The 18,727-nt window shown below is 45.4% G+C and overlaps 1 protein-coding gene across 1 annotated transcript in view; it reads right to left on the bottom strand.

The window, feature by feature from the left end:
- LOC114808754 (far upstream element-binding protein 2) overlaps positions 1–5,948 on the bottom strand; it is a 90,345-nt gene extending 84,397 nt beyond the window's left edge. Inside the window, exon 1 of the mRNA XM_029056591.2 lies at positions 5,893–5,948. Coding sequence (XP_028912424.1) covers positions 5,893–5,895 — 3 coding nt within the window. The 5' untranslated portion in view covers positions 5,896–5,948. The remainder of the gene's footprint in view (positions 1–5,892) is intronic.
- Between the last annotated feature and the right edge of the window lie 12,779 nt (positions 5,949–18,727).

The following is an 18,727-nucleotide window of genomic DNA, read 5'->3' as shown; positions in this document are numbered from 1 at the left end:
TTGTATTAAGCATTTGGGATTATATGATGCAGTCTTGGTGTTAATTGTATTTATTGAGCACTTAATTTATAAAGAGCATTGTAATGATGGTGGTATTTGTTAAGCACTTACTATGTGTCACATACTGTTCTAAGATACAAACTCATCAGGTTGGGCACCTTCTCTGTCCCATCTGGGGCTCAAGGTCTTAACCCCAGTTTAACAAAATAAATTAAGTGACTTACCCAAAATCATACAGCAGCCAAGTGGCGGAGCTGGGATTAGAATCCAGGTCTTTATGACTCCCAGGCCTGTGCTGTATCCACAAGGCCATGCCACTTCCTGTACCAAGTGTTAGGGAGAGTACAGTACAACAGAGTAAGACATATCCCTTGGCCACAAGGATCTTACAGTCTAGAGGGAAAGGAAGATATGGGAAATGGCAGAGATCTGTGGAGATTGGAGTGGGATGAGTATCAAAGAGTCAAAGGGTACAAACCAAAGGGGAAGCAGCGTGGCTCAGTGGAAAGAGCACGGGCTTTGGAGTCAGGGCTCATGAGTTCGAATCCCAGCTCTGCCACTTGTCAGCTGTGTGACTGTGGGCAAGTCACTTAACTTCTCTGTGCCTCAGTTCCCTCATCTGTAAAATGGGGATTAAGACTGTGAGCCCCACGTGGGACAACCTGACTCCCCTGTGTCCACCCCAGCGCTTAAAACAGTGCTCTGCACATAGTAAGCGCTTAACAAATACCAACATTATTATTATTATTAGACCTAAGTACATAAGTGTTACAGAGGGGGAGTACAGATGGCAAATAAAGGGTTTTATGATGGAAGGTCTCAGAGATCTGATTTTAGTAAGGTTTTGAAGATGGGGACTCTGATGGTTTGTAAGCTATGAAGTGGGAGGATGTTCCAGGCCAGAAAGAGGACTTGGGCAAGAGGTTAATGGTGAGTTAGATGAGATAGGATGTAAACTAGAGTTGTTTAAGAATTGGTGATGTTTTGTGTTCAGTCACATTCCAGTCACACAATATCCTTTATTTTGAGGGAATCCCATAAAGCTAAGTAGCTTTGGGCCCTTCCAGGTCATGGTGCGAGCTGGTAATCTTGTCGGTAATCATGATCTGTTACCATAAAGTGGCTTTCACAGTTATAAGGAGAGGAATGAGGCATTTAAAATCTGGAGATTCACAATTAAGGAATATTGTATGTCAGAGCCTAGAACATGGTGTTTAACAGATACTGTTAATATGTTAGTGTGTTTAAATCTTTGTGCACCAAAGATTTTATTTTGTGTGGCTTTCTACAAAAATCACACTTCCCAGACTGTTAAAGGCTTACTATGTGCCAAGCACTGTTCTAAGCACTAGGGTAACTCAGTTTAGACACAGTCCCATATTCTTAATCCCCATTTTACAGGTGAGGTAACTGAGTCCTCCTCCCACCCCTTAACAGTGGGACCCATTAAGGTTCACTATTCTCCACCTTCACCCACTCCCTTTGAGAGAACTCATTCACTCCCATGGCTGCAACTTCCACCTCTCTGCAGATGACACCCAAATTTACATCTCCAGCCCTGATCTATCTTCCTCTCTGCAGTCTTGCATTTCCTCCTGCCTTCAAAACATCCTAGTTGGATATCCTCCCATCATAAGCTTACCATGCCAAAACAGAACTCCTTATCTTCCCTCCCTATCACTGTCCTCCCCGGGACTTTTCCATCACCATAGCAGCACCACCATTCTTCCCTCTTTCACAAGCCCATAACCTTGGTGTCATCCTTGACTCCTCTCTCCCATTCAACCCACATATGCAATCCATCACTAAATCCTGTCGGTCCCACCTTCTCAACTTCGCTAAAATCCACCCTTTCCTCTCCATCTAAATTTTTACCATGTTAATACAATCACTCATCCTATCCTGCCTGAATTACTGCATCAACCTCCTTAATCTCCCAGCCTCCTGCTTCTCCCCACTCAAGTTCATACCCCCACTCAGCTGCCCGGATCATTTTTCTACAGAAACGTTCAGGACATATTACCCCACCCTCAAAAAACTCCATGGTTGTCCATCCACTTCCGCATCAAACCCCTCACTGTTGACTTCAAAGCATTCAGTCAACTTGCCCTCTCCTACCTCATCATGCCACTCTCCTACTACAACCCAGCCCATACACTTCACCTCTCTAATGCTTACCTTTTGACTTTGCCTTAATCTCAGCTATTTTACTGCAGACCCCTCACCTGTGCCTCCTGCCTCTGGCCTAGAACTCCCTCCCTTCTGAAATCTGGCAGAAAATTGCTCTTCCCCCACTCTTCAAAGCCTTATTGAAAGCACATACCCGGGTGACCTTCCCTGACTAAGGCCTCCGTCCTTCCTGTTCTCCCACTCCCTTCTGTGTCGCCCTGACTTGCTCCCCTTGTTCTACCCCTACCCCCTCTTCCCAGCCCCACAGCATTTATGTACATATGTACATGTATAAGAAGCAGCATGGCTTAGTGGAAAGAGGACGGGCTTGGGAATCAGAGTTTGTGGGTTCTAATCCCACCTCCACCACTTGTCACCTGTGTGACTTTGGGCAAATCACAACTTCTCTGTGCCTCAGTTACCTCATCTGTAAAATGGGGATTAAGATTGTGAGTCCCACATGGGACAACCTATTAACCTTGTATCTACCCCAGTGCTTAGAACAGTGCTTAGCACATGATAAGTGCGTAACAAATACCATCATCATCACCATCTGTAATTTATATTAATGTCTGTCTCCTCCTCTCTAGACTGTAAGCTCATTGAGGGCAGGGAATCTATCTTTTTACTATTATATTGTTCTGTCCCAAGCGCTTAGTACACTGTTTTGCACATAGTAAGCACTCAATAAATATTAATGAATGAAAGAATGAAAGGATGAACGAAGTTAAGTGATTTGCCCAATGCATAATTGCCTAATCACTATAAGACTTAAGGTAAGTATAAGACAGCTGCAACCTAGAAAATAAGAGCTGCTTGGAGGAGTTAAAATTTCAAAGAATTTATCAGATGGGAAGAACGCTGATCTGAAAAGGGAAGAAGTTACTGGCATTAAAAATGGTACAGGAAAATATCCAGTTTTAGAAGTGACATGAACAAGGCACATCAAAAAAATTAATTTTAGTTCAGGATATAGCAGAAAAAGGGAACCGATAAGAAAACAAACAACTCATCTTTCCATCCAATCCCTCTCCTAGGCTTTTCCATCAGTGTAAATTAACACTGTTATCCTCCCTTTCTCAAATTAAACAGTGTGGCCAAGTGGATAGACCACAGGCCTGGGAGTTAGAAGGACCTGAATTCTAATCCCAGCTTTGCTCCTTGTCTGCTTTGTGACCTTGGGCAAGTTACTTGACTTCCCTGTGTGTTAGTTAAGTCATCTGTAAAATGGGAATTAAAATTGAGCCCCATGTAGCATATGAACAGTGTCCAAACTGAACCTCTTGTATCTACCCCAGACTTTAGTATAGTACCTGCCACATAGGAAGCACTTAACAAATAGAGAAGCAGCATGATATAGTGGCTAGAGCAGAGGTCTGGGAGTTATAAGGTCATGGGTTCTAATATTGGTTAAATCACTTGTCTGGTATGTGACTTTGGGCAAGTAATTTTATGTCTCTGTGCCTCAGTTACCTCATCTGTGAAATGGGGATTGAGACAGTGAACCCCAAATGGGACACGGACTGTGTCCAGCAAGATTTCCTTTTATCTGTCCCAGTGCTCAGTACAATGCCTGGCACATAGTAAACACTTAATAAATACAATAATTATGGTTACTAAATCAAGAGTGACAAACCCTGCCCTCAGGTCACAGTCTTGGGGAGAGGGGACAGATATCAATACAAATAAACCAACATCAATATAAATAAATAAAATTACAGATCTACGTAATTGCTTGGATCATGTCTCTGAAAAACTAGTTTATTTTTCTCCACACCCACAAAACTCCAGTGGTTGCCCATCCACCTCTGCAGCAAGCAAAATTCCGTGCCATCAGCTTTAAAGCAGTCACCTTGACCCCCACCCAGCCTACAAATTTCAGTTCCCTAAAGCTAACTGGCGCACTGTATCTCAATTTTACTGCCAAACCCTTGCCCATATCCTTCCTCTGTACTATACATCAAATAAGTCATATATATATGAGCACCTAATATGTGCACAGCAATGTAGTAAGCTCATAGAAAACTAGGTAGAAGTTTCCTGTCCACAATGAGACTACAGTCTAGAGGGGGTGACAAGACATCAAACTAAATAAATATATTCATTTAATCGTATTTAATGAGTGGCTTACTGTGTGCAAGGCACTGTACTAAGCACATGGAAAGTACAATTCAGCTACAGATGGAGTCAATCCCTGCCCAACAACGGGCTCACAGTCCAAAATGAGTAGACGGGCATCACTACCATCAAAATAGGTAAATCGAACCAAAGATAAATGCACATCATTAATAAAATAAATAGAGCAATAAATATGTACAAGTTTATACAAGTGCTGTGGAGAGGGGGAGGGGGTAGAGCAGAGGGAGGGAATAGGGGAAATGGGGAGGGGAGGAGGAGCAGAGGGAAAGGGAGGGCTGAGTCTGGGAAGGCCTCCTGGAGGAGGTGAGGTTTCAGTTGGGCTTTGAAAAGGGGAAGAGAGTTAGTTTGGAGGATGTGAGGAGGGAGGGCATTCCGTGTCAGGAGTAGGATGTGGGCCAGGGATCGACAGTGGGACAGGTGGGAACGAGGGACAGTGAGGAGGGAGTAGCAGTATGTGCGGGGTAGTCTGTAGAAGGAGAGAACGGAGGTGAGGTAGGAGGGGGCCAGGTGATGGAGAGCTTTGAAGCCAAGAGTGAAGAGTTTTTTCTGCATGTGAAAGCTGATAGGCAACCACTGGAGATTTTTGAGGAGGGGAGTGTCATGCCCTGAGCGCTTCTGCAGAAAGATAATCCAGGCAGTGGAATGAAGTATAGACTGCAGTGGGGAGAGACAGGAGGATGGGAGATGCAGTAGTCCAGTTGGACTACAGTAAATACATTACAGCTGTGTACATTACGTGTGTGGACTGGGTGAGATGAATGAAGGGTATAAATCTAAGCGCAAGAATGAGGCAGAAGGGAATGGAGAAGAGGAATTGAGGACATAGTTGGGAAAGGCCTCTTGAAGGAGAATGATTTTAAAAAGGTTGTGCAGGTGGAGAGAATGGTAGCCTGTTGAACATGAAAAGGTAGGTAATTCCAAGCCCAGGCAAGACGTGCTGAGGTGTTGGTAGCAAGATAGGCAAGATCAAGGTACACTGAATAGGTCAGCAAAGTGTGTGGACTGGGCTGTAGAAGGAAGTCAATGAGATAAGGTAAGAGGGGTCAAGGAGATTGAGTGCGTTAAAGCTGATGGTTTGATTTAGAACTGAGTGAGTAACAAGAGGATGTTTTTTAGGGGTGAGGAAACATGCCGCACTTGGCATTCATACCCAAACTACCTTCCCTTAATGACAAAATTGACTCCCTCAAACACCACACTCTGTACTGTCCTCAACTGACTTGTTCCCCTATCAATCATGTTTATTGAACATTAACTGTGTGCACAGCACTGTACTAAGTGTTTAGGAGAGTACAATTAAACAATAAACAGACACTCTCCCTGCCCACTACAAACTTAAAGCCTAAAAGGGGAGACAAACATTAATATGAATAAATAAATTCCAGATTTATACCTAAGTGCTGTGGGGCTCAGAGAGGGCTGAACAAAGGCAGCAATTTGGGATGATGTAGAAGGGAGAAGAGAAAAGGCTTCTTGGAGAAGATAAGCCTTCAATAAGGCTTTGAAGCAGAGGAGAGTAATTTTCTCTTAGATTTGAGGAGGAAGGACATTCCAGGCCAGAAGACAAAAGGTTAAAATTCTTACCATTTTGCTGATCACAACTTTTTGCAAGATGACCAGACTCACCACTTTGGTAAAAGGTGTCTGGAAAAGATGAAGAAACAAATTGGAAACATTTTTTAGAAGTTAATCATTAGTTGACCTTATACCACTAACCAAGGCCCTGGATCACCTCTACTGCCTGGCTTCCCAGACTAAGCCCGCTTTTTCCTCAGTTGCCCTTCCCCTCCATGTCGCCCCGACTTTCTCTCTTTGCTCTACCCCCATCTCCGTGCCCCATGGCACTTGTGTACATATGTACATATCTATCATTCTACTTATATTAATGCTTGTTTACTTGTTTTGATGTTTGTCTTCCCACTTCTAGACTATTAGCCCTGAGTGGCAGGGATTGTCTCTCTGAATTTTTCCAAGTGCTTAGTACAGTACTCTACACACAGTGAGCGCTCAATAAATACTATTGAATGAATGAATAAATACATGAATACCAGATCAAACTTGTCCACTTGAAGTTTATCTTTGTATGCTTTAACTCTGCCCTCTCCTCTGCCCGGCAAAATGATTTTTTCAACCTTATTAATATCCCCCTTGCCATCACCTTCCACTACTAGACCCTCATTTCCTCATCTCTCATTCCCTTCTGCATCACCCTTGCATTTGGATTCGCACCCTTTATTCACCACTCTATCAGTCCCATAGTACTTATGTACATATCCTTAATTTAGTCATATTAATTAATTAATTCATTCATTCAATAGTATTTATTGAGCGCTTACTATGTGCAGAGCACTGTACTAAGCGCTTGGGATGAACAAGTCGGCAACAGATAGAGACAGTCCCTGCCGTTTGACGGGCTTACAGTCTAATCGGGGGAGACGGACTGACAAGAACAATGGCACTAAACAGCGTCAAGGGGAAGAACATCTCGTAAAAACAATGGCAACTAAATAGAATCAAGGCGATGTACAATTCATTAACAAAATAAATAGGGTAACGAAAATATATACAGTTGAGCGGACGAGTACAGTGCTGTGGGGATGGGAAGGGAGAGGTGGAGGAGCAGAGGGAAAAGGGGAAAATGAGGCTTTAGCTGTGGAGAGGTAAAGGGGGGATGGCAGAGGGAGTAGAAGGGGACGAGGAGCTCAGTCTGGGAACACCTCTTGGAGGAGGTGATTTTTAAGTAGGGTTTTGAAGAGGGAAAGAGAATCAGTTTGGCGGAGGTGAGGAGGGAGGGCGTTCCAGGACCACGGGAGGACGTGACCCAGGGGTCGATGGCGGGATAGGCGAGACCGAGGGACGGTGAGGTGGTGGGCGGCAGAGGAGCGGAGCGTGCGGGGTGGGCGGTAGAAAGAGAGAAAGGAGGAGAGGTAGGAAGGGGCAAGGTGATGGAGAGCCTTGAAGCCTAGAGTGAGGAGTTTTTGTTTGGAGCGGAGGTCGATAGGCAATCACTGGAGTTGTTTAAGAAGGGGAGTGACATGCCCAGATCGTTTCTGCAGGAAGATGAGCCGGGCAGCGGAGTGAAGAATAGACCGGAGCGGGGCGAGAGAGGAGGAAGGGAGGTCAGAGAGAAGGCTGACACAGTAGTCTAGCCGGGATATAACGAGAGCCCGTAATAGTAAGGTAGTCGTTTGGGTGGAGAGGAAAGGGCGGATCTTGGCGATATTGTAGAGGTGAAACCGGCAGGTCTTGGGAACGGATAGGATGTGTGGGGTGAACGAGAGAGACGAGTCAAGGATGACACCGAGATTGCGGACCTGCGGGACAGGAAGGATGGTCGTGCCATCCACGGTGATAGAGAAGTCTGGGAGAGGACCGGGTTTGGGAGGGAAGATGAGGAGCTCAGTCTTGCTCATGTTGAGTTTTAGGTGGCGGGCCGACATCCAGGTGGAGACGTCCCGGAGGCAGGAGGAGATGCGAGCCTGAAGGGAGGGGGAGAGGACAGGGGCGGAGATGTAGATCTGCGTGTCATCTGCGTAGAGATGGTAGTCAAAGCCGTGAGAGCGGATGAGTTCACCGAGGGAGTGAGTGTAAATGGAGAACAGAAGAGGGCCAAGAACTGACCCTTGAGGAACTCCAACAGTTAAAGGATGGGAGGGGGAGGAGGCTCCAGCGTAGGAGACGGAGAATGATCGGCCAGAGAGGTAAGAGGAGAACCAGGAGAGGACAGAGTCCGTGAAGCCAAGGTGAGATAAGGTATGGAGGAGGAGGGGATGGTCGACAGTGTCAAAGGCAGCAGAGAGGTCAAGGAGGATCAGAATGGAGTAGGAGCCATTGGATTTGGCAAGAAGGAGGTCATGGGTGACCTTAGAGAGAGCAGTCTCGGTAGAGTGGAGGGGACGGAAGCCAGATTGGAGGGGGTCTAGGAGAGAATGGGAGTTAAGGAATTCTAGGCATCGATTGTAGATGACTCGTTCTAGGATATTAATGTCTGTCTCCCCCTCTACAATGCTTTGCACAAAGTAAATGGTCAGTAAATACAATTGATTGATTGATTCTCTAGCACTAGCTTAGTCACTGTGCCCCAATCTTATCTCACTGTCAACCCCTTTCCCACACCCCGACCCTAGCCTGGCACATCCTTCCTGTCCATATACGCCAAGCCACCACTCTTTCCACCTTCAAAGCATTATTAAGGTCACTTTTTGAGAAGCAGCATGGCATAGTGGATAGAGTATTACCTGGGAGTCAGGAAAGGTCATGGGTTCTTCTAATCCCTGTTCTGCCACTTGTCTGCTATGGGACCTTGGGCAAGTCACTTCACTTCTCTGGACCTCAATTACCTCATTTGAAAAAAGACTGTGAGCCCCATGTGGTACAGGGAGTGTATCCAATCTGATTTGCTTGTATCCATCCCAACATTTAGTCCAGTGCTTGGCACATAGAAAGAACTTAACAAATAACGTAATTATTATTATTATTATCACTACATTTTCTCCAAGAGATCATTTCCAATAAAGCCCTTTTTTTCCTCAACTCTCCCTTCTGCATAGTCTATGCTTGCGGATCTGTGTCTCTTTGGGAATTTAATATTAATTCCACCATCAACCCCACAGCACTTCTGTACATATCACTAAATTATATATTAGAAATTACCTTTTTATTCATAATCATGTCTGTCTCCACCATTGGTCTATAAGCTTATTACAGGCAGGGAACATGTCTACTAAGTCTGTTGTACTATTCGGTTGTGACCTCACATTTTTGAAAGGTGTGGAGTACTGAAGCTGGTAGGTTCAGTACTGGGTACCCCTTCTATTCTCCATCTACACCCACTCCCTTGTAGAACTCATTCACTACTGTGACTTCAACCTCCATCCCTATGTGGTGAAACCCAAATCAAATCTCCAGCCCTGATCTCTCTCCCTCTCTGCAGTCTCACATTTCCTCCTGCCTTCAAAACATCCTAGGTGGATGTCTTTGAACTGTACATTCCAAGCACTTAGGTACAGTGCTCTGCACACAGGAAGCACTTAATAAATATGATTGAATGAATGACTGTCTTCCCATCATCTCAAATTTAACATGTCCAAAACCGAACTTCTTATCTTCCCTCCCAAACCCTATCCTCCCCATGATTGTAGCAGCACCACAATCCTTCCTTCTTTCATTCATCCATTCATTCAATCATATTTACTGAGCACTTACTGTGTGCACAGCACTTTACTAAGTGCTTGGAATGTACAATTCAGCACCAGATAGAGACAATCCCTGCCAAATAATGGGCTCACAGTCTAAAAGAGGAAGACAGCAAAACAGAACAATTAGTCAGGCATCAATACCATAAGATAAATAGAATCATAGATATATACACATCATTAATAAAATAGAGTAATAAATACTATATACAAATATACAAAAGTGCTGTGGGGAGGGGAAGGGAATAGAGCAGAGGGAGGGAGTAGGGGGAATTGGGAGGGGAGGAGAGGTAGAAGGAAAGGAAGGGCTCAGTCTGGAAAGGCCTCCCGGAGGAGGTTAACTCTCAGTAGGACTTTGAAGAGGGGAAGAGAGTTAGTTTAGTGGGTGTGAGGAGGGAGGGCATTCCAAGTCAGTGGCAGTCTGTGGGCCAGGGGTTGACAGCAGGACAGGAGAGAACGAGGTACCGTGAGGAGGTTAGTGGCAGGGCAGCAGAGTGTAGGGGGTGGGCTGTAGAAGGAGAGAAGGGAGGTGAGGTAGGAGGGGGCCAGGTGATGGAGAGCTTTGAAGCCAAGAGTGAAGGTTGACAGGCAACCTTATTTCACGTGAAGGTTGACAGGCAACCACTGGAGGTTTTTGAGGAGCGGAGTGACATGCCCAGAGCATTTCTGTAGAAAGATATTCGGGGCTGCAGAATGAAGTATAGCCTGGAGTGGGGAGAGACATGAGGATGGGAGGTCAGAAAGGAGGCTGATGCAATAATCCAGTCAGAATATTATGAAAGATTGAACCTGCAAGGTAGCAGTTTGGATGGAGAGGAAAGGGCGGACTTCGGCGATGCTGTGAAGGTGAGACTGGCAGGTGTTGGTGACAGATTGGATGTGTGGGGTGAATGAGAGAGCTCAGTCAAGGATGACACCAAGGTTGCAGACCTGTGAGACTAGAAAGATGGTACTGCAGTCCACAGTGACAGGGAAGTCACAGAGAGGAAAGGTTTGGGAGGGACGATAAGGAGCTCAGTCTTGGACATGTTGAGTTTTAGGTGGCGGGCAGACATCCAGGTGGAGATGTCCTGAAAGCAGGAGGAGATACAAGCCTGGAGAGAGAACAGAGGAGGAGATGTAGATTTGGGTTTCATCTGCATAGAGATGATAGTTGAAGCTGTAAGAGTGAATGAGTTCATCAACGGAGTGAGTATAAATGGAGAACAGAAGGGGACCAAGAACTGACCCTTGAGGAACCCCTACAGTTAGGGGATGGGAAGGGGAGGAGGAGTCTGCAAAGGAGACTGAGAATGAACAGTCAGAAAGATGAGGAGAATCAGGAGAGGATGGAGGCCATGTAGCCAAACCTGGAAAATGTGTTGAGGAGAAGGGGATGGTCTACAGTGTCAAAGGCAGCTGAGAGGTCGAGGAGGATTAGGATAGAGTAGGAGCCATTGGATTTAGCAAGAAGGAGGTCACTGGTGACCTTTGAGAGGGCAGTTATGGTAGATTGGAGGGGACAGAAGCCAGATTGGAGGAGGTCCAGGAGAGAGTTGGAGTTCACAAGCCCATAACCTAGGTTATCCTTGTTATCCTTGACTTCCCTAATTCAACCCACATATTCAATCCATCACTAAACTCTTGTTAAGTTCCACCTCACAACAAGGCTAAAATCTGCTCTTTCCTCTCTAACCAAACTGCTACCCAGTTAATAAAGTCACTCACCTAACCCTCCTGGATTACTGCATCAGCCTCTTTGCTGACATCCTAGTCGTCTGTCTCTTCCCACTCCACTTCAAACTTCACTCTGCTGCTTAGATCTTTTTTCTACAAAATTATTCAGGACGCATTTCCCCACTCCTCACCAAAGTCCAGTGGTTGCTGTCACCCGTCGCCAGGGACAGGTTCTTTTGGAATTGGTGTGGCAAGAGAGAAAGAGAGAGGCCAGAAATGGAAAACCTGAGTTTTGTATAGAATTTATTCTGTGGGGTGAATTGAATTAATTAATTATTCATATGTGACAACTGGCCTTCCCTCTTGGGGTGAGATATGGTGTTAAAGCTTCCCTAACGGGAGGAATACACTGATATGATACTTTAGCGTGGGCAGACACCTGAGCCCACTTATGATTTACTCACAATATGGTGAAGCGGCTGGCTCCCACCATGTGCTCGCCCCACCCAGGAGGAATCCACCTTTGCGTTAAATACACCTATGCTTTAAACATTAATGAGTTACATACACATATGAGTTACATACAGTTAGGCATTAAACCCACTTATGGTTCCTGGCACTTGGTGAGGCGGCTAAGGCCCTCCCTGTTCACATCCCACTCGGGAGGCACCCACCTAGACATCAAATCCACTTATGTGCTACTCGCACTTGGTGAGGCGGCTAGCTCCCACCCCGTTCACGTCCCCCTGGGGAGGCACCCACTTAGACATCAAATCCATTTAAATATTATATACCCATGGTAAAGCATCTGGCTTCCAACCCCATGAGCGCTCAGCAGGAAGGGACACTCACCCATCCCACGGCTCCTCACCTGGTGCAAGCAGAGCGACCTTCTCACACTCTGGACAGAGGTGACCTGCAGCCAGCTGCTGCAAGTCCAGTTCCTCTGCAGAGAAGGTTAGAGGCGGCAGGTATTTATCACCTGAGCCCTTAGGCCATTCCAGCTTCCGGCCTCAGTTTATCCAATCTCTGCCCTCCCCCCCCATTCCTAATTTAATTGACATGGGAGCGAGGGGTATCTTCTGTATCCCCAGCTTGGGCTGTCTATCTGGCAGTTTCGGTTGTGGGGGCGATGTCCCACCCTCACTTCCGAGTTCCACCTGCTGGCTTAGGAGGTCAGGAGATAGCATTTGACCTTAAGATGGTCGGTACCGCAGGGTCACCTGGGATAGTTGCCCATCCACCTCCACATCAAACATAAATTCCTCACCAATGGGTTTAAAGCACTCAATCACCTTGCCCTCTCCTACCTCATCACACCACTCTCCTACTACTGCCCAGCCCACACACTTTCCCTCAATCTCATCTATCTCGCCACTGATCCCTCATCCACATTCTACCTCTGGCCTGCAATACCTTCCTTCCTCAAATACGACAATAATTGTCCCCACTCTTCAAAGTCTAATTGAAGGCACATCTACTCCAGGAGGCCTTCCTTGACTAAGTCCCGCTTTTCTCTTCTGCTCCTTTCTGTATCACCCTGACTTGCTCTCTTTATTCCCCTTCCAGCCCCACAGCACTTATGTATATGTCTGTAATTTATTCATTTATATTAATGTCTTTCTCCTCTCTAGACTGTAAACTCATTGTGCAAGCTGTTTACTGTTGTATAGTATTCTACCAAGCACTTAGTACACTGTAAGTGCTCTCAATAAATATGATTGAATGAATAGCTCTTCTCTGGACTCCACTGCCCCATTGAGCTATCACCAAATTCCATTTCTGTTAAAATTCCTTAATCTGGCATGTGGTCTTTGCTAATTCAGGGTTCTATCTTCTGGATTATGCCATGATAGTGAATGGGGAATCAAACAATTGATCAATTAGTAGTACCTATTGAGTTCTTACTGTATGCAGAGCACTGTACTAAATGCATGGGAGAGTACAGTATAACTGTAGATACATTCCCTGCCCACACAAGTTTACAGTCCAAAGCAAGTGACAGACATTAGTATAAATCAATAGTTATGATATGTAATTTTATAGCGAGAAGCACAAGTGCTGTGGGGATAAGGGTGGCCTCTAGAGTGTAAACTCTTAGTGTACTCTCCCCGTACTCCCAGTGCTCTGTACATAGTAAGCACTCAATAAATACTGTTGATTGACTGAATGCTAAATGCCTAAAGGTCACAGATCTAAGTGCTTAGAAGTTTCAGTTAAGGTAGTCCTATTATGAATCAGGTTCTGTATATATGAAACTTTCAGTAATATTTGCCCTCTGGTGGGACGGACCTCCGAGTGAATAATGACATCTTCCCTGTAATTGAAAACACTATCTACGGAATCATATCAGTAATTGTTGCCCTCTTGTGGTATTCATTCATTCATTCAATAGAATTTATTGAGCGCTTACTATGTGCAGAGCACTGTACTAAGTTCTTGGAATGTACAATTCGGCAATGGATTGTTGCCGAAGCAGCATGGCTCAGTGGAAAGAGCACGGGCTTTAGAGTCATAGGTCATGAGTTCGAATCCCGGCTCGGCCACTTGTCAGCTGTGTGACTGTGGGCAAGTCACTTAACTTCTCTGGGCCTCAGTTACCTCATCTGTAAAATGGGGATTAAGACTGTGAGCCCCGTGTGGGACAACCTGATTCCCCTATGTCTACCCCAGCGCTTAGAACAGTGCTCGGTACATAGTAAGTGCTTAACAAATACCAACATTATTATTATTATAGAGTCAATCCCTGCCCTATGATGCACTCACAGTCTAATCGGGGGAGACAGATGGACAAAAACAAGACAACATATTCATGATAAATAGAATCAAGGGGATGTACACCTCATTAACAAAATAAATAGGGTAATAAAAACATACAAATGAGCACAGTGCTGAGGGGAGGGAAAAGGAGGGGGGAGCAGAGGGAAAGGGGGCTTAGCTGAGGGGAGGTGAAAGGGGAAGGGGGAGGAGTAGGGGGTGGAGAGGGAGCAGAGAAGGAGCAGAGGGAGCAGAGGGAAATGGGGTAGCTCAGTCTGGAAAGGCCTCTTGGAGGATGTGAGCTCTCAGTAGGGCTTTGAAGAAGGGAACAGAGTTAGTTTGGCGGAGGTGAGGAGGGAGGACATTTCAGGACAGGGGTAGGATGTGGGCCAGTGGTTGTTGGCGGGATAGGCGTGAAAAGGGGACGTTGAGGAGGTGAGCAACAGAAGAGCGGAGCGTGCAGGGTGGGCAGTAGAAAGAGAGAAGGGAGGCGAGGTAGGAGGCAGCAAGGTGATGGACAGCCTCGAAGCCTAGAGTGAGAAGTTTTTGTTTCATGCGGAGGTTGACAGGCAACCACACTGGAGGTTTTTAAGAAGGGGAGTGACATGCCCAGAGCGTTTTTGCAGGAAGATGAGCCAGGCAGCAGAGTGAAGAATAGACTGGAATGGGGAGAGACAGGAGGAAGGGAGATCAGAGAGGAGGCTGACACAATAATCCAGCTGGGATATTGTTACAGCTTGTACCAGTACGATAGCTGTTTGGATGGAGAGTAAAGGGTAAATCTTGGCAATACTATAAAGGTGAGACCGGCAGATTGGATGTGTGGGGTGAATGAGAGAGCTGAGTCAAGGATAATAATGTTGGTATTTGTTAAGGGCTTACTATGTGCAGAGCACTGTTTTAAGTGCTGGGGTAGACACAGGGGAATCAGGTTGTCCCACGTGGGGCTCACAGTCTTAATCCCCATTTTACAGATGAGGTAACTGAGGCACAGAGAAGTTAAGTGACTTGCCCACAGTCACACAGCTGACAAGTGGCAGAGCCGGAATTTGAACCCATGACCTCTGACTCCAAAGCCCATGCTTTTTCCACTGAGCCACGCCTCCTCCTCCTAAGGATGACACCAAAGCTGTGGGCTTGAGAGATGGAAAGGATGGTCGTACTGTCCACAGTGACAGGAAATCAGGAAGAGGACAGGGTTTGGGAGGGAGGATAAGGAACTCAGTTTTGGACATGTTGAGTTTTAGGTGTCAGCCAGACATCCAGGTAGAGACGTCCTGGATTCAGGAGGGGATACGAGTCTGGAGGGAGGGGGAGAGAACGGGAGGAGATGTAGATTTGGGTGTCATCTGCATAGAGATGATAGTTGAAGCCATGGTAGCGAATGAGTTCACCGAGGGATTGAGTATAGATGGAGAACAGAACGGGGCCAAGAACTGACCCTTTAGGAACCCCTACAGTTAGAGGATGGAAGTGGGAGGAGGAGCCCATGAAGGAGACCGAGAATGAACAGCCAGGAAAATAAGAGGAGAACCAGGAGAGGACAGAGTCCATGAAGCCAAGGTGAAGAGAAAGGAGAAAGGGAAAGTCGACAATGTCAAAGGCAGCTGAGAAGTCAAGGAGGATTAGGATAGAGTAGGAGCCAATAGATTTGGCAAGAAGGTGGTCATGGGTGACTTTTGAGAGAGCAGTCTCGGTAGAGTGGAGGGGACAGAAGCCAGATTGGAGGGGGTCCAGGAGAGAATGGGAGTTGAGGAATTCAAGGCAGTGAGTGTAGACGACTTGTTCTAGGAGCGTGGCTCACTGGAAAGAGCACGGGCTTTGGAGTCAGAGGTCATGGGTTCGAACCCCGGCTCTACCACTTGTCAGCTGTGTGACTTTGGGCAAGTCACTTAACTTCTCGGTGCCTCAGTTACCTCATCTGTAAAATGGGGATTAAGACTGTGAGCCCCATGTGGGACAACCTGATGCCCCTGTGTCTACCCCAGCGCTTAGAACAGTGCTCGGCACATAGTAAGCGCTTAACAAATACCAACATTATTATTATTAGTTTGGAAAGGAATGGTAGGAGGGAGATAGGGCAATAACTGTAAGGGGAAGTGGGGAGAGAGAGGGTTTTTTAAGGATGGGGGAGACATGGGCATGTTTGAAGGCAGAGGGGAAGAAGCCATTGGAGAGTGAGTGGCTCAAGATAGAAGTTAAGGAGGGGAGGGGAGGAGGGAAGGGACAATGGTTTTTATAAGATGAGCGGGAATGGGGTCTGAAGCAGAGGTGGAGGGGGTGGCACTTGTGAGGAGGGAGGATATCTCTTCTGAGGATACTATAGAGAAGGATGGGAAAGTAGGGGAGAGGGTTGGTTGTGGGGGAAGCAGAAAGGGGAGAGGTATCTAAGAGAAGGATGACATCTTCCCTGTAATTACCTCTGATCTCCTTTTTGGGACAAGTTCCAACTTGCGAGCTGTTTCCCTGCTTTGGAAACCTCTGAGTTTTTACCATTTACCTCTCCGCAGATTTAGCCTGCCAACCAGCTCTCCTTTCAAACATGTCTGATCTTAATGTCCGTGTCAATAATTGTGGAAGAGAGATAAATATTAGTTTTTAGGAAAACGTGACTGGTGGTTCACTAGTTTTCCAAATAGAAAAATAACATATTAAACCCTCACAAATTTGAAGGAGTCAACCAAAAAGTAGTCAATGAGCTTCAGAGAGAGCAAATGCAAGACAATAAATTTAGGGAAAAATAATTTTAACTACATGATGATAAGTACAGAGGTATTGTATTTTATTCAATATGTATTGAATTACATATCAATATTATTACTTTATTATTATTACTATTATGGTATTTGTTAAGCAAACACTATGTGCCGAGTGCTGTACTAAGCACTGGAGTAGCCAATCAGTTAATCGATGATAGTTATTGAATGCTTACTATGTGCACAGCACTGTACTTAAAGAATTGGGAAAAACATTCCCTGCTCATGACAAATTTACAGGCTAGAGGATGATTAGTCTATTGGGAAGCAGGCCTCAAGCAGAAGAAATTTCATCTTGCCTCATTCTCCAAATCCTGCTTCTTTTCTAGCAGGGCCAAAAAATGAACCTGTAGTATATCTGAGAAAGGGAGTAGTTGCACTGATAAACCACCACCTAGAAAATGGCTAATCTTTTGGAAATTTGTCAAAAAGTGGGATTTCTGTACATAAAGTTGGAGCGACTTTGTGGAACTGCGTGGGCAAGCACAATAGAATCAATGGACATTATCTCTGTGCTAGAGAACCTCTTAGTGCTTAGGGGAAGACAGCTACTAAACTGAATTACAGATAGGATTAATCCTTTCTGGATTAACTCCCAACACTTAAAATCAAATAAATCCATTAGTCAACACTTAACACTATTTATTTTTTATAATAATAGTAACAATTGTGGTATTTGTTAAGCACTTTGTACCCGGCACTGTTCTAAGTGCTGGGGTGGATACAAGCAAATTGGGGTGAACCCAATACCTGTCCCACATGGGGCTCACAGTCTCAATCCCCATTTTACAAATGAGGTAACTGAGGCTCAAAGAAGTGAAATGACTTGCTGAAGGTCATACCAGACAAAGTGGCAGATATGGGATTAGAATCCATGACCCTGTGACTTCCAGACCAGTGCTCTATCCACTAAACCATGCTTCTTACTGAAGATTAATACTTATATTTAGTACTCCTGTACATGGTTACACATTCAATTATTAATCTTGATTACTTCAATTTTATGCTTTTCTACCTCCATTAGAGTGGATGGTCCTTGTAACCCAAGAATTTATTAATTCTTTGTTTTGTACTTTACAAGCTCCTAGTAAAGGGTACTGCAGTCAGTCAGCAAGTCAGTTGTATTTACTGAGCACTTACTATGTGCAGAGCCCTCTACTAAGTACTTGGGAGACTACAATAGAACAGTATAACTGACCCTTTCCCTATTCTCAGTGAGCTCGTATTCTAGAGGAGGACCCTCTGCACCACTGAATCAAGTGGGTGCCCAATAATTTCCTCCCTACCCTCTCCATCCAATCTGTTTTTGTGCTGATGCAAGGACTTATTATTTCCCACATGACTACTACATCTGCCTCTTCACTGATCTCTCTAGCTCCTATCTCTCTCTACTGCAGTCCATTCTTGTCAAGTCTTTATAATAATAATTATGGTATTTGTTGAGTGCTTAGTATTTGCCAAGCACTTTTCTAAGCGCTGGGGTGGATAAAAAGTAATCAGTTTGTCCCATGTGAGGTTCACAGTCATTCATTCATTCATTCATTCATTCATTCAATAGTATTTATTGAGCACTTACTATGTACAGAGCAATGTACTAAGCGCTTGGAATGAACAAGTCGGCAACAGATAGAGACAGTCCCTGCCATTTGACGGGCTTACAGTCTAATCGGGGGAGACGGACAGACAAGAACAATGGCAATAAATAGAGTCAAGGGGAAGAACATCTCGTAAAAACAATGGCAACTAAATAGAATCAAGGCAATGTACAATTCATTAACAAAATAAATAGGGTAATGGAAATATATACAGTTGAGCGGACGAGTACAGTGCTGTGGGGATGGGAAGGGAGAGGTGGAGGGGCAGAGGCAAAGGGGGAAAAAGAGGGTTTAGCTGCGGAGAGGTAAAGGGGGGGTGGCAGAGGGAGTAGAGGGAGTCTACTCTGGGAAGGCCTCTTGGAGGAGGTGAGTTTTAAGTAGGGTTTTGAAGAGGGGAAGAGAATCAGTTTGGCGGAGGTGAGGAGGGAGGGCGTTCCAGGACCGCGGGAGGACGTGGCCC

Source organism: Ornithorhynchus anatinus, chromosome Y5 (genome assembly GCF_004115215.2).
Source record: "Ornithorhynchus anatinus isolate Pmale09 chromosome Y5, mOrnAna1.pri.v4, whole genome shotgun sequence".
Classification (NCBI taxonomy): Eukaryota; Metazoa; Chordata; class Mammalia; order Monotremata; family Ornithorhynchidae; genus Ornithorhynchus; species Ornithorhynchus anatinus.
Note: the sequence above shows the minus strand (reverse complement) of the source record. Positions and strands in the feature narration are given on the sequence as shown.